Raw genomic sequence first — 16,186 nt, forward strand, 5'->3', positions numbered from 1 at the left:
TCTAAATTTCAAATGAAATGAAATTAAGCCATTTAAGTAAAAAGTTGTAAAAATTGAGACAAAATTGTCCTCAACTTTTAAAATTGGGACAATTTTGTCCCGTCTATATCCTATAGGGAGGATTAATGTGAGTCATTCCTTTAAGAGAAATGATAAAATTCATTCTTTTAGTTATTTTTCAATCATCTCCATATAGTGAATAGATGAATCCACCATTAAATTTATATAAAACTCATATAAGTTTACAAATTCAATAGTTAATCTATTGAATTTGCAAACAAAAAAAAATTATGTTACATGCCTCTTCTTTAAATGATGCGCCCTACAAAGTTGCTTGGGTGGAGAAGGAACCTTTGCTCGTCTAATTTAAGGTTGCGAGAAGGGCAGCAGGAAGCTGCCTCTATTTATTTATAAAATCATTTGTATTAACTGAAATTCTTAGAATTGAATCTTCTGACGCCACTTTGATTATTTCTTCTATTTTTCACAAATTTGTGAACCCCAAACTCATGATGTCAGAATCAACCTACGACACCAGAGCCCACGTTGTCAAAGAGAGCAGTGTCAACTAGTATTTTTTTTCTTTCTAATTTGTGTCAACTAGTATGTATATATTGTTGTTTATTGCACTCTGATATTCTTGGTAAACGCATAAAGTTTCTCTACAACCATTCTCAATATTGTAGCAATCTTCTTCTAGTGTTGAAAATGGCACTGGTTTAGTTTTTTTATTTTTATTTTTATTTTTTTTAAATAAGCGACAATAATTTACTAGTTTGGTTGCTTTCATTACAGTTCATCCTTTCCAAGTCCTAGCTATCTCGAAGAAATTCCCCTATCCTCTCTTCATCGTACCATATATGTCCTATAAATGGGAGTTGTTGTGCGTAAAGCCCATTCAAGCTTCCAAGATATTCAAACACAATCATGAGGATGAATAGTACCAGATTTGGTTTTTCTCTTTTCTTCTTCATTATTGTTTCTGAAAGCATGCTTTTGGGCAATGCACAAAACACGACAGTCCCAGTTGATGTTGGTGTGGTTCTTGACATGGATACATGGAATGGGAAGATGGGGTGGAGTTGCATAAATATGGCTCTTTCTGACTTCTATGCCTCTCATCCTTACTACAAAACTAGGCTGAGGCTTAACACCATGGACTCCAAACGTGATGTTGTTGGAGCAGCAGCCGCAGGTTCTCTCTCTCTCTCTCTCTCTCTCTCAATTTTTTTTTATTTTTTAATCCTCCACCAACATGTTGTTCTTAAGGGATTAAAACTCTTAGGTGTTTGAGAATATTAATTAAAATAATTAAATTTATTCTTTTCTTATTAATTAAAACTTTCGGTACAAGTACACTGGTGATTTAAACATGACATTAGAATTAAAGGTTATGAGTTTGAACCATAACTCTATAATTCGTGGGCCCCCTATTTCAGTTTAATATCTTACTTGTTGGGTCTCCCTTATTAAGTGGGAGTTTGGTCTCAAACATTAGGGAGAGTGTTAGAATATTTAATTAAATGATTAAATTTACCATTTTTTATCGGCTGAAACTTTTGAGATAACTGATGATTTAACATAGCACAAAAGTAAAAGTTTTGAGCTTGAACATTGTCCTTGTCATCATTCACTTCTCAATTTAATTAAATATTTTATGAGTTGGGTTTCACTTGGTTTGGACCCACATGTGGTTTAGGTGAGTGTTAGAATATTAATTAAATAATTAAATTAATTATTTCTTATTATCTTAAGCTTTTGAGATAAGTGATAATTTAATATAGCTTTAAAGCAAATGTCCAAAATTTGAACTTTGTCTCCGTCAATTTACTACTTGTTTCAGTTAAATATTTTAGGTATTAGACCTCAAATATTAAAGGGAAGTTTGAGCTTACACGTAAGAGGATGAAGTATTAGAATATAAATCAAATTAGTAAATTAAGTATTTCCTATTTTCTATTACTTTAAGCTTTTGAGAAAAATGATGGTTTAACAAAAAGTTTAATTTAGTGCAATTCATTAGATATTCTTTTTGAAATTGACCTAGCTAGTTAGAATTTTTATTATGTACGGAGACGCAATAGGGAACATCTGGTTTGGTTTTGCTTTTTTTTTTTTTTTTTGAAGAAAAGACTGCTTTCTCATTAATTAATTCAAACCAGCTGGAGCGTATTGCTCCATCTGTAAAACATCAGAAATACATGCTGGTGGCTCATGTAGCCACAACTTATCCATAAAATTCTGTGTTGCTATTTTTGATAAAATATGTGCTCCCTGATTACCCTCCCTGCGAACAAAGGACATTTGCCATTGTTGAAGAGACTGTAATTCTTGCTTGATATCATCCACCATCATCCCCATACTGCTCCAATCCGGGTCTGAAGAATTAATGGCCTTTATTACCCCCTGTGCATCCCCCTCAAAATGAAGGCGATCAAGTCCCAAATTTTTGCAAAATTGGACCGCCACAAGAGCTGCCCGTGCCTCCGCCTTTAGAGAATCCAAACTGCCCACATAGGTTCTACTCAAAGCTGCGATGACTAGACCCTGCTCATCCCGCACCAACACACCAAAACCCATCCAGCCTTTTCCAGATGCCAAAGAAGCATCCCAATTTACTTTTTTCCAGCCCAGTCGTGGATTTTGCCATTTCACCATAATACCTCCAGTGGGAGTGGCATACGCCCCTGCTCCCAACCCGATAGATGCATCAAAGTCTTCTATAGCCATCTTTGTTCGTTGAACCAGTAACGTGGGATGGGTCATAGTACCACCATGCACCACATCATTTCGTCGAAGCCACAAACGACGAGCTAGGCCTATAAATAGCTTAATTTCAGCTTCTGCACAAAGAATAAAAATATCCTCAACCAATTGGAGAAAAGATAAGACACCTGTAGAACTTTTCTTCTGCAGTTTCCGACACCCCATACTCCAAGCATCCATAGCTGAAGGACACTCCCATAAAATATGCAAAGCCGTTTCTGGAGCATTCCCACATAATGGGCACAATGGATCCTCAACAATTTTCCGCTTGTGTAAGTTGCTCCGCGTAGGCAAAATTTCATGGCATGCCCTCCATAAAAATGGTTTGGTTTTGCTAACATAGAAAGAAAGACACCGGGGATGGTTCATTCGAGTGCACACAGTAGTTAATCAAGTCATGGTTTATTCTACGAAAATATTTATTAAATAATTCTTTTTGACAAAATGCAAAAGAAAAGGTTTTTGAAAACATTTTTAATTGTTTGATTATATTTGCTCATTCAGTTTCTACTCACTTTTTATATTACCCTCATCTACTTATTGTGATTGTATTTTTACACTCCATATGGTAGATTTTAATTCGAGTCGAGGTAAATAAGTGCTAGCTACCCATCTTCATCAAAATTAACCATTAATGAAGCTTCACTGTTCTGAGAGAAGAAGATTTTCCTTTTGTCTTAGTAGAAGCCAACCACCTCCTTGTGAGGTTCTCCTCCTCCTTCTCTTCCTCTAACTCTTCTCTCTCTTCCGTTTTACATCTTTTTTCACGGATTAGCAGCTCCACCTGCTCCTTCTCCACCACCGTTTATCTCCGTTCCATCTACACCATAGATCACTCGGTTTCAGCCTCCCCCAGCCTCGGCTCCGCCCAAAATTTTGTAGTTTTTGGATTTGGCCTTTTCAAAACCCGATATGCCAGCTTCAAGAAGGTCCACCCTCAGATGCACCACTCCACCGTGCTCTTGGGCCTCTTCACTTCTCATCACCACCGGCATGTCTCCATACGGCCAACATGCGCCGACTTGTGTTTCACACATGCCTGCGAGTGGATCTCATTCGTTGGTGCTTGTCCCCCACGTGTCACCTACTCGCGGGCACGTGTCCCACACGACAATGCGTGGACAGCTTTACATTGTGCATGACGCCTCCATTCCTCTCATACGCCACATCCCTTTGCTGCTACCGGTTTCTTGTGGTGGTCTCTTGCCTACCGGCCTCCACTACCGGTGAGTGGCTTACATGCGCTGTTTTTTAACTTTTCCATGGATTTTTCTATTCTTTGTGTTTTTCTAGCTAGTTGTTTCGCTGGTTGTGTTTGGGTTATTCCTATGCTAGAGAGTTTTCCTTCCGGCGTTAGTTTGTTGGTTTTGTTTGCTATGGTGTGGCTTCTCTTTGGTGACTTTGACTAGCCTTTTTGGGGCCATGTGCTATTGTTGTGCTCCTTGCGAGGGTTTGGGAAGAGTTGAGGAACCTTTTGAAGTTTGATCGTGTGATGTAGGACAACAAGGAGTTATGAAAAAAGTTTAGGAAAAGAAGGAAATAAATCCAAAGACGGGAAGCTAGAAGCCTAGAGAAAAGCTTTAGAAAGGTGGCCGGGGGAGAAAACAGAAGAAATTGGGGAAAGGGGAAGACAAATCCATGTCTAACAAAATCTCAATTCATCATAAACTATTGATTACAATTGAAAAAGACGCTTAAATAAACTAAGACTTAAATCCTAACCCTAACCCTAGGGCAACGCCCATTTAATGCTTACCTAATTTATGACAACCGTAATAAAATAAAATATAAAAAATAAAATAGACTATATTAACCTGGTCCAATTAAAACCTAAATCAAAGATCTTACTAACTAAAATTAAAAGACCCAAAATTAAAAACTCAATAAATTCTTGCTCTTGCTTATCCGCATCATTGTGCCTCTTCCTGAGCCCTTTGCTTTGCCTCTATACTAGTAGCCTTTTTGTGGTCGCTCCTGTTCTGTTAATGGGCCAGATCATTTATTTGACCCATTCCCACTAGTTTCTTTGTTCCTTGTTCTATGTACTGATTTTTGGTTCTTTAGGCCTGTTGTTTGAGTTGCCCACTCATTTTGTATTTTTTTATGTTGTAATTCCCCTTTTCCCTCCCCATATTGAATAGAAAAGAAAAAAACAGACAACGGTTGAAATCTTAAAGCTACGCATACTATAAACCATGGCAACATTCCACCTTTTATTTTTATTTTTTTAATTTTTTTAATTTTATTTTTAATAAAGAGTAAATCAATGGATTAATTTACATTATATAGAGTAAATCAAGTGATTAATTATTATCATGAAGAGTAAATCAGAGTAATTCATGATTTCCTATTTTTCAAATTGTGTAGATCCCGTTGTAAATAGAAGTTCACTGCAGTATATTACCTATCAAAGTGAATGTAAGAAAAGATGTAATGTCCTTTAAGTTTTTGTACACCATTAGGGTTGAACCAAGTTAATCTCTTATGGTCTTGCTTCTTTATATCTCTTCCTTTCATTTAGCATAATATTTCAAATTTTTAACACAGTAACAAAGTGGGTTAATGGAGACTTGCTTGAATCTCTTGACTCGTTTCCATTTCCCTTTCTGTGCCTTTTTTTTCTTTTTTAGTATTCAATAAGAAATATTGCAACTTTCTTTATGTGTATTGGTAATTTTACTTATGTATTTTTTTGCTCATAACAACTTGCATTAAGAGTAAAGGATTTAACAGACTAATGGCATTTTTAGGGAGCATCTCTACCTTGCAAATTAATAGTTGAGATAGAGGTGTCATTTTGATTGCACTGTTATTTTTATGTGCCTTTGACGTTGTCCTGTCCTGATGCATACTAAACACTAATCACTAAAATCTCTCAAGAATTAGTAAGATGTCCATAAATAAATCCAAATTAGACTTTAGTTATCAAAAGTATACTTCTACATAAAAAATAATTCTTAATTTATGACCAAATACAGTCTAAGATATTTTTTCCCGGCCAGTAGCAGTATCTAGATCCATCACTCTAGAGTTTACAAAACAAGACAATAATTAACATACATATAAATAAATGGTCCAAATCCAAATGCCTTTAACCAGAACAAAGGAATTGCTCCAAGACTAATTATTCTCAAATGATTAGCAAGTTATAAACATTTTTGAAAAAAACTAAACACCTGGTTTAGCACCTGGTAAGCATCATATGTAATGAGGTTAAGGGAACTACAAGTTTATGAAAAAGAAAGATATCTCATACAAGAATCGTTGTAAATTAAACAACTTTATCCAAAGGGCCAATATTTTAAATACTAACTTTATCCAAAGTCACAATACAATAATCACCATTATGCATGTCACATAGGTAACAATATGCCACAATGACATCAACTATGCAACAAAGAAATATTAAATTTGCCAAGAAGAAGAAAATCAAGTCATGAAGAAATCAATAATGCCATATAGACATGAGTTGTAGTACCATAAAGACATTAGTTATTTCATAAAGACATTCAAGCATCAAATGTAAATTAAATAAGATTTTAGCTTAAATTTCTAATCTTTTTGATTGCTTATCAAGATCACTGAACTTGGGTAGTTATGCATTGATGGTTACTAGATTTTAACTTAGATTTAAAGGATTGTTGACCGATCATTTTGAGTTCGATTGGACATTTAATCAGATTTCTCTTTGTTTTCAAATCACAGCTCTATACCTTATAAAAAATGCAGAAGTGCAAGCCATCATAGGGCCACAAAACTCGATGCAGGCCAACTTTGTCATCGATCTGGGGGAAAAAGCTCAGGTGCCCATTATATCATTTTCAGCAACAAGCCCTTCTCTTACTTCCCTTCGGAGTCCATACTTTTTTCAAGTCTCTCAAAATGACTCATCCCAAGTGAAAGCTATAAGTGCAATTATTCAAGCTTTTGGATGGAGAGAAGCTGTGCCAATCTATGTAGACAATAATTACGGGGAAGGTATAATACCCTTCTTGATTGATGCCTTGCAAGGGATTGATACGCGTATCCCCTACCGAAGTGTCATTCCTCCATTGGCCACTGATGACCAAATTCGTCAAGAACTTTACAAGTTGATGACAATGCAAACAAAAGTGTTCATAGTGCACATGTCATACAATCTTAGTTCTTGGCTTTTCACCAAGGCAAAAGAGATTGGAATGATGAGAGAAGGTTATGTTTGGATAGTTACCAATGGGATAGCCAATTCATTTAGTTCGACAGAACCTTTAATCCTTGAATCTATGCAAGGGGTATTAGGTATGAAGACTTATGTTCCAAAAACAAAAGAGCTTGAAAATTTTAAAATTCAATGGAAAAGGAAATTCCAACAGGACAATCCAAACATTACCAATGCTGAACTAAGTGTTGTTGGCCTATGGGCTTATGATGCTGCTTCCGCACTAGCTAGGGCAGTTGAGAAAGTTGGGATCACAAATCTTGGGTTTGAGAAGACAAATGTTTCAAGCAACTTAACTGATCTTGAAACTATTAGGGTCTCTCAAAATGGCCCGAAACTTCATGAAGCTATATTGGGTGTACGATTTACAGGACTTTCTGGAGAGTTCAGTCTTGTTAATGGTCAACTACAATCATCAAGTTTTGAAATTATTAATGTGAATGGCAATGGAGAAAGGGGGATTGCATTCTGGACTCCAGAAAATGGACTCATAAGGAAATTGAATTCAGCGAACACAAGCACGTATTCCACCTCGAAGGACAACCTAGGACCTGTTATTTGGCCAGGCGATTCTAGCTCTGCCCCTAAAGGTTGGGAGATTCCAACAAATGGGAAGAAGCTGCGTATAGGAGTTCCAGTGAAAGATGGTTTTAGTGAATTTGTTAAGGTGACGCGTGATCCTAGCACTAATACAACACAAGTCACTGGGTATTGTATAGACGTCTTCAATGCTGTAATGGAAAAATTGCCATACGCTGTTAGCTACGAGTTTATTCCCTTCGCAAAGCCTGATGGTGGAAGCGCCGGTAATTATAATGATCTGGTCTACGAAGTATTTCTTGGGGTCGGTAAAAGTATTCTTACTATTTTTAGTAACTAAGATAACTTTATTTTCCTTTGTTCTCTTTTCCAAATGCACTTTATCCGAAAAAGGCACTTATATATATATATATATATATATATATATATATATATATATATATATATAATTGATGGAAATAAACAGTTTATATAATTGATGGAAATAAACAATTTTTCTTGACAGAAATTTGACGCTATGGTAGGAGATACAACGATCGTAGCGAACAGGTCAAACTTTGTGGACTTTGCATTGCCATACACGGAATCTGGAGTATCAATGGTTGTTCCAATCCAAGACAACAGGCCAAAAAACGCATGGGTGTTCTTGAAGCCTTTAACTTGGGACCTTTGGATGACAAGCGGTTGTTTCTTTGTCTTCATAGGCTTTGTGGTATGGGTTCTTGAACACCGAATAAATGATGATTTTCGTGGGCCTCGCTTGCATCAGATTGGGACAAGCTTGTGGTACGCCTTCTCTACCATGGTTTTTTCACATCGTAAGTTTCCTTTACTATGTTCTAGTTTATTCTTATATACTGCCAACAAGTGATTAAAATACTTAATACAAGGGCTCATGTGCAATATACCAACTTTAGACACTTGTATGTCGATTGCAGCTTTAAAAATTATTTCATAGAAACCATAAAGTATGAAATTTCCATTTTTCGAGAACAATTTACTACTTATCCAGCTTGCTTAACTTCCTACTACTGGGTTGAAGTGTGTGTGTATATATATATATATATATATATATATATATATATTTTGCTTTCATTCTCTATTATCATCTGTCAAAGAAAATAATTGTTTTATAATAGTCAACATGTTTTTGTGATATAAGATTGAGTCAAAGCGGATTATAACTAGCAAAATGGGTTGGCGGGTTGGGTTCGGGTTGACCCGCGCACCAACCCCATAAGCAGGGGTGGAACTATGATTTGAGGTATAGGGGGACGGAATTTTTTTTTTTTGGGAGATTGATGGACTTATATAAATACAAAAGTGTATAAATGCACATAATCTCTTTATATGTGTGTTTGTGTGTGTTTATATAAAATAAAAGCATAGAAGTCTTACATCTAATCTCATGGCATCACCAATACATAACAATATAAATAACTACCGAAATAGCTTAGAAAAACAAAAAAAAAAAACTAGCAAAATAAACTAAACATGATTTATAGGGTTTAAGAAAAACGGTACCTTTGAGCGTGAACTCGTTTTCTTAACAATCCCCATAAGTCCCAAATAACAATAAGAGAAATGCTAAGAGTTGAGTCCAACAATGGTGCAATCATAAATGATTAAACCATCTAATTTGTGATGTCAAAACAAATATTGTAAATTTAAATGATGACAAAATAACTGTTTAAAAAACTGATTGTTGGTTAGAAGCTACTCAAAGTACCCAAACCATTTAACTTTTTTCTTTCACATATTCAATCAAAGTCCTAAATCAAATTGAGTTTTTAGTTAGAAGCGAACTAGAATATAGAGGGAAACTAAATGAATTGGGTATTTTAGGTTTTTTTATACTAAAAGAGGGGGCAAAGTTTAAGATAATAATAATAATAATAATAAAATTAAAAGGGAACAAACATATTTTTTCTTTTTGGGGGAGCAAAACTATAAAAAATAATTAAAATGGACACATTATTTTGGGGGGGAGCAAAAAAAAAAAAAAAAAAAAAATTAAGGGGACGCAAGTATTATTTTGAGGGGACAAAAATATCATTTTGGGAGGACAAATTTATAAAATGGGTAGATTTTTAAGGCAATTTAAGAAAATTTGTAAAGATTTCGGGGGGACATTCGTCCCCCCACCCCAAGCTACAGGTCTGCCCCTGCCGATAAGGGTAAACCTAAACACGATCCATTTAGTTAAACGAATCTTACTTGTAAACTTGAACATGACCCGCTTACCTGTTTAATAAATGGATCACAAACTTGTTGACATGTTTGACTCGTTTAGACCCAAACACGACCTATTTAACCCGTTCGACCTAACTTAACATGACCCTTTTGACATGTTTGACATGCTTCAACATGTATATATTATATAAAAATATATATAATTTCATAAATGGGTCAAGCGGGTCAAACTATTTGTGACCCGAACCTGTTCATGCTAAACCCAAACCCTATAATTTCATTTTGGGTTCGCCAATCGTGTAAAAAATTGCCAGCTTTAATTTTAAGTAAATAAAATATGATTAATTAGGATATTAGAGTTATTAATATAAATTCCTAGGGTATAGGGAATAAAAAGTCAATTAGTGGTTTAATAGTATTGAATCAAACCTGGGAAGGCAAAAAAAGGATAACACATGATAAAATAAGAAATTTCTATTAAGAACTCACTAGTACACGAGAATCTGACAAGTGTATCACATTCACACCAAACCCAAAAAAACTTTTCAATTACTAATACAAACCTTTTCTCTTCGGATATGACACACACAACACCCTTTCTCTCTTGATTTTTGACACCCAATACTCATGACCAACACACAACAGACACTTTCTCTCGTACTATAATTCCACTCATGCATTGATGGCATCACACTATTTCTTGAGTTGTGTTTTTCACACACACATTAACATACATAGCCCGCGCTTCCTTATACATTTGATGTTAGTTGACGTTTATGTACTTTCCGACTGGTCCTTTAGTCGACTTAGTGAGCTATTAATGATCTATTAGGAAGAAACATGAGAAAGAGATTGGGGTACGGCAAGTGGTGGAAGACGGCAAGAGGTGAAGAAAATGAGTGGAAGAATAATGTGGAGAAAGAAGAGCAAGACAGAGAGGGAAAGAAAACTCATTGGAGTGAAAGGCAGTGTTGGGCTATGAGGTGTGGTTGTTGAAGAAGGCATGTAGTGGAGGGAAAATTCTGGAGAGAATGAGGTCATGATGCTGTTGTTCAACACTCCCCCTAATCACTCATTGACTCTCCTCGATCTTCATACAATAAATCATTCTTCATATCCATTTTTTATGGCTTCTATAATTTACTAGTTGCCAATACTATAACGCAGCCTAAAGTATTCTTAACTACAAGACTAAAGGTTTTATCAAAATCCAATCCACACTATTGAGAGAATCCTAAAGCCACTCACAACACCTTATAACTTTTACTCAATCCCTGTCGACAAGTCTTCACTTTATCAACCCATTGGCATGAAATAGGTGTAACATCCTTTGATTTTGGAACTATATACCGAGTATGATTATCTTTATTGCAAATACTTTTTCATTCATTACTTTTCTCCATGCTGTGCTTTTAGCTTATTGTTCAATGCAACACTCTTTCCTCTCTTTTTTTTTTTTTTTTTTTTTTTTTTTTTTTTTTTTTTTTTTCAACACTATAAAGTACAACATCTAGTATTCTATGCACACCAATCTTTCATAGGCTATTCTCTTTTTATTTTTTATTTTATTTTTTTTTCTTTGACTCTTGCTCAATTTCACGAATTAATAATATATGTCTTTCTAGGGTTTTACGACATGGTTGCGTGTTATTCTTTGGTTCCCCAATTTAGTTTTACTCATGTGATTGGAGTTCACCTCAAACTCAATGATATAATATTCATCATAATTGATTACTTGGTTTTGGTCACTGCCATTGGTGTTTCCTCTAACTTACCTACAGCAAAACTTGGTGCTATTTCATCGATAATAAATTGTTATCTGATAGCTTTCTAGTTGAAATCAACTTCTTCTATGAGAAACTTTATCCTCAAAATTCGTTATGACTAAGGGCGCTTGAAAATCTCGTTAAGCTTCATTATAATACATGTTTTGTTGCTAATTTGATGTCACCAAATTTTCTTATGCTAATTTGTTTATTTATTTATTTTTATTATTTTTTTTTTCAGCTGATAGTCTTGAGGATAGTGTCCTTTTTGACCACAGTTAAAGCATTTAATAATTTGATTCAGACGTTTAGTTTTCATTGATTGTTGACCATCTTTTTGCCAACTATTTTTAGTTCCCCCTGATTGAGAACTCACTTGCTAACCTTTTTCCAAGTCTTTTTATTTCTTAATATGGCGCATCTCCTTTCTTTATCTTGTCCGATCTTGGTACCACCAAAAAGTCTCTTACTTGTTCTTCAATGAGACCCAACCAACTGCTTGGCCAATGTTTTTTGGTTGGCTAATAAATTTTCCATCTCCTCAAGAGAACGGTTGGCCAACCTTGAACAACTGTTATAAGTCCTCGATATTTGGGAGAACCCATGGATGATAATCCTCCTAATACCTTTTCATTAATTTTAATAATAGGATCTAAGTCAAATATTTCACAACAAAGAGATTTCATGTTTGTATAATATTAATTAACTGTGAGCTCTCATTGGGCCGTGAATATTAAATCCCTCTTCAGAAGTTGAAGTTGCATATAATTTTTCTTTGAAAAACAAGCGACCCAGTATATCCCATGCTTGTTTAGATGTGATGACTTTTTGAATTTGCATCAACATCTCCTTCTTAATTGTTATCTTAATCGTAAGTAGAAATTTACTAGCTTTTAATCATTCACTTTTGAAGTCCTTTGACATGATTTGTAGGAGGTGTATAGTGTCACTACAACAAATAATTTCCTAGAGATAGTGCCCCTACAAATATGACTTCATGTATGTTTGCGACATGCTATAATTATAATTATTAAGCTTCTCCATTGTACCCAAAAATTGGAGATTTTTCATTGTAACTTAGAGTGATCCTATACACTCCAATGTAAACTTGGTCCCAAACTAACAAGATTCACAATCCTAGATTGTGCATGAAAAGCATCTCTTCATGTGGTGCATTTTAATGGCCTGTGATCGCTTAGCTTCACAATCACTAACTATACTGTCTAGCCCTGATATCAAATTTTTGAATCAAACATGTAAAGTCGAGCAAAGGATAGTACAGTAAAATATGAAATTTATGTTAAAAGTTCATTAGTACAAAAGGATCATACAAGTGTATCACAAAAAAATCTTAACGAGCACACATTTTTTCTTTCTTAAGCTATAACACAAAACCCTTTCCCTATTGAGTAATGACGTACATAATACTCACAGTTAACACACAACACACGCTTCTGTCTCCCTCACTCATTCACACACACACACACACCACTCACCCACACATACATACGACACCAATTATGTCCTAGATTTTTCACTTTTTCTTGAGATATGGTTTTTACACACTATAACACCCTGAATTCTATGTAAGTTAACAAATGGAATACTTGCATATTTCATGTAGCGCTAGTAAGTTTCTTTACAAACTCAGTTTCAGCAATGACATAATATATCAGAACTTTTAAGTGGAATAACATTATATGTACATATGAAACTTAATGTCATTATATAACTTATCTTAACATTGTTTTACAAAACTCAAAAGATGCTTGGATTACTTGTGTTTGAAATGCAATTATGTTCTTTCCTAAAACCCTTTTGAGCTTAATTTACAGGGGAGCCAGTGTTAAGCAATTGTGCTAGGTTTGTGGTGATTGTATGGGTTTTTGTGGTGCTCATACTGACTCAAAGCTATACTGCGAGTTTGACGTCACTCTTAACAGTTCAACAATTGCAACCAACTGAGACTGATTTCAAACAGCTTATTAAGAATCAGGAGTATGTCGGATACCAAGAAGGTTCTTTTGTTTTTGGAGTCCTAAAAGAAATGAACTTCGACACAAGTAAGCTTCGGCAATATAATTCTACAGATCAATGTGATGAACTTTTATCCAATGGAAGTGCAAATGGCGGTATAGCTGCTGCTTTTGATGAAATTCCATACATGAAGCTTTTTTTGGGACAATATTGCTCAAAATATACCATGGTTGCATCAATATACAAAACTGATGGCTTTGGCTTTGTAAGCTCTCATTTCTTATGTTTGTGTGTTTCTGTATATACGTAAGCATGCATGTAGTTTATCATGCATATTCTTTTTTATTCATATGACTTGCGCGCAGGCCTTCCCAAGAGGTTCCCCTCTTGTTGCTGATGTTTCTAGGGCAATCTTAAATGTGACCGAGGGAGAGAAAATGAAAGAGATTGAAAAGGCATGGCTTGGGATGGAAACCAATTGTCCAGATTCCAACACCCAAGTCTCTTCTAATAGTCTCAGCCTTGCAAGCTTTTGGGGCCTATTCCTCATTGCCGGTGTTGCTTCCTTATTAGCCCTCATCGTCTCCATTGGCATGTTCCTTTACAATGAGAGGCGGCAAATCTTGATGCGTTTTGATACAGAAGGATCATTAGGGAGAAGAATTCAGCATACATTGAGAATCTTTGACAGAAAAGACCTTAGCTCGCATACTTTTAGAAAGAGAGCTCTTGGAGACAGATGTGGGATTGACGGTGTTCACGTCATAGGCACAAGTGAAACCTCACCAAATGCTAACTACCCACCAACTCCATCAAGCCATTCAACACGTGTCATAGGAGATTCAGAAACGCCTTCTCAAGAATACGCAGATCTCGTTAGTCCAAGGGGTCAAGTGTCTGAACCAGTAGGAGATACTGAGCAAATTGTCCACCCAAATCAAGAGGGACTATGAATCCCAGAAATAGATCACAAAATCAGTTAATATATCTGCATTTTCCGTCTAACATGGCATTGACAAAGCCATATGATGTTATTATTATTATTGTTATAAATGTGGTTTTTAAATGTATTGTATGTAAATAATTATATCTCTCTAAATAAATCTTTTTATACAACAAGTGTTTGGAATAAACGTTGATAAATCTTTACAAATAAATCTTCTTTACAAATAATTGTAAATCTTGACATTAATTTAGCTGGCACATTTATAAAATACCAACAAAATTTAAATTTTCTGACTAAAGTAAGTGTGCAAGGAAAAATCCTAGCACATGGGTGTTTTGTACAAACTCTCCCTTTTACCCACTAGAAATTTGTATTACCTCTTAGTTTTTTGTTTTCTAAGGACTTAGATTTTAGACTTTGATCTTCAGAATATTGTAGAGTTCATTTTAGACTTCCATCTTCTTACTCTTCTCTTCTCAGTAATGTGCAACTCTCTCATCAGCCATCTTCAAAATTCATAGGATTTTCTTTTTTTCTTATTTAGTTTAAAAATGTATTTTTTTTAGCAGTTAAAAATAATTTATTTTTGATTTTGTGACCCTTTAGAGAGTCACAAAGTGACCCACTGTGACCCACCGGTGGGTCACTTAGGGTCACAATGACCCATCGGTGGGTCACAAGCCACCATAGGGTCACCAAGTGACCCACAATAGGTTGCAAAGTGATCCACTGGAGGGTCGGTGGGTCACTTGTGACCTTTGTGACCCATCACTTGACCCACCGGTTGGTGACATTGGGTCACAAGTGGTCGTGGGTCATTTTAGTTATTAAAAAAAATTTGTTTTTATTTATGCACATCAAAAGTTTTAGATGATTTCGTCACCACCGCGTCGGTCATGAAACAACCATTGGATCCAAGGCTCATATAACACACCCGCACACATTTGACTATAAAATCAAGTATATATAGTAAGCTTGATGTAGATTGGAAAGCTAAGGATTCCATAAAGAATAACGATGATTAGGGAGAAACTCATACTTGACGAGTTCTACTAAAAAGGTCATATCTAGAGTTTTAGATCTTGGATTTGAGCAATTTTTACAGTGTTGGAAAGCTAACTCAAAGCTCTACAAAGTCATGTGTTATGAGAGTTTGCTAATTTCAATGTTTACTAGGTCCAAAAGGACGTCCGTTTGCAGCCCATTCGCAAGCCGTACGCACGACTATATGTTATTTTCAGTTTTTCATTATTTTATGCACTTTTTCTTTCAGTTTTAAGAGGGTCCATCTAAACGGGGGTTTCAGATGGGCATCGTAGGATTACAATTCCGATTCTAATTCGTATTTGTATTAGGTTTGGAGTCTTGGAGCTATAAATACAAGCTTATAGCCTCCAGAAACATGGATTTGGTTTATATGTGAGTTTTTATCCATAAAAAGTCTCATAGTTGAGTTTCTACCTTATTTTCCTTCAAACCCTAGATCGGCTCTAGCGTTTTGAGAAGATTTGTTAGATCTTTGATAGTCTCAAGGTCTAGAAGTATTTATCCCGTTCCTTAATGTTGTATTCGCTGCAGGCCATTAAGTCACACTACATCAGTTGGTATCAATGCCCAAGTTACTTTCCATGAATGGGAAGGGCAACCATTGTGCAGACATGAACAAAGTGCATGTGCGCACGAAGGCAGCATGTAAGGAGCAACCGGCGATTCATTTGCATGGAGGAGAGGTTTGGTGGTGTAACCAAGTAGAAGAAGGAGCGTGCGCGCACCCAACACAGGGTCCCTACCGATCACTTC

At 35.5% G+C, this 16,186-nt stretch overlaps 1 protein-coding gene across 1 annotated transcript; it reads left to right on the top strand.

Moving 5' to 3' along the window:
* The first annotated feature begins 927 nt into the window (after positions 1-927).
* On the top strand, positions 928-14,423 carry LOC132185171 (glutamate receptor 2.8-like). Its single transcript, XM_088518404.1, is given in 5 exon segments — positions 928-1,195; positions 6,472-7,808; positions 8,010-8,322; positions 13,299-13,705; positions 13,806-14,423. Coding segments are annotated over 5 exon segments (2,943 nt in total).
* The last annotated feature ends 1,763 nt before the right edge of the window (positions 14,424-16,186 follow it).

This window comes from Corylus avellana, chromosome 7 (assembly GCF_965113065.1).
Source record: "Corylus avellana chromosome 7, dhCorAvel1.hap1.2, whole genome shotgun sequence".
NCBI classification, from domain to species: Eukaryota; Viridiplantae; Streptophyta; class Magnoliopsida; order Fagales; family Betulaceae; genus Corylus; species Corylus avellana.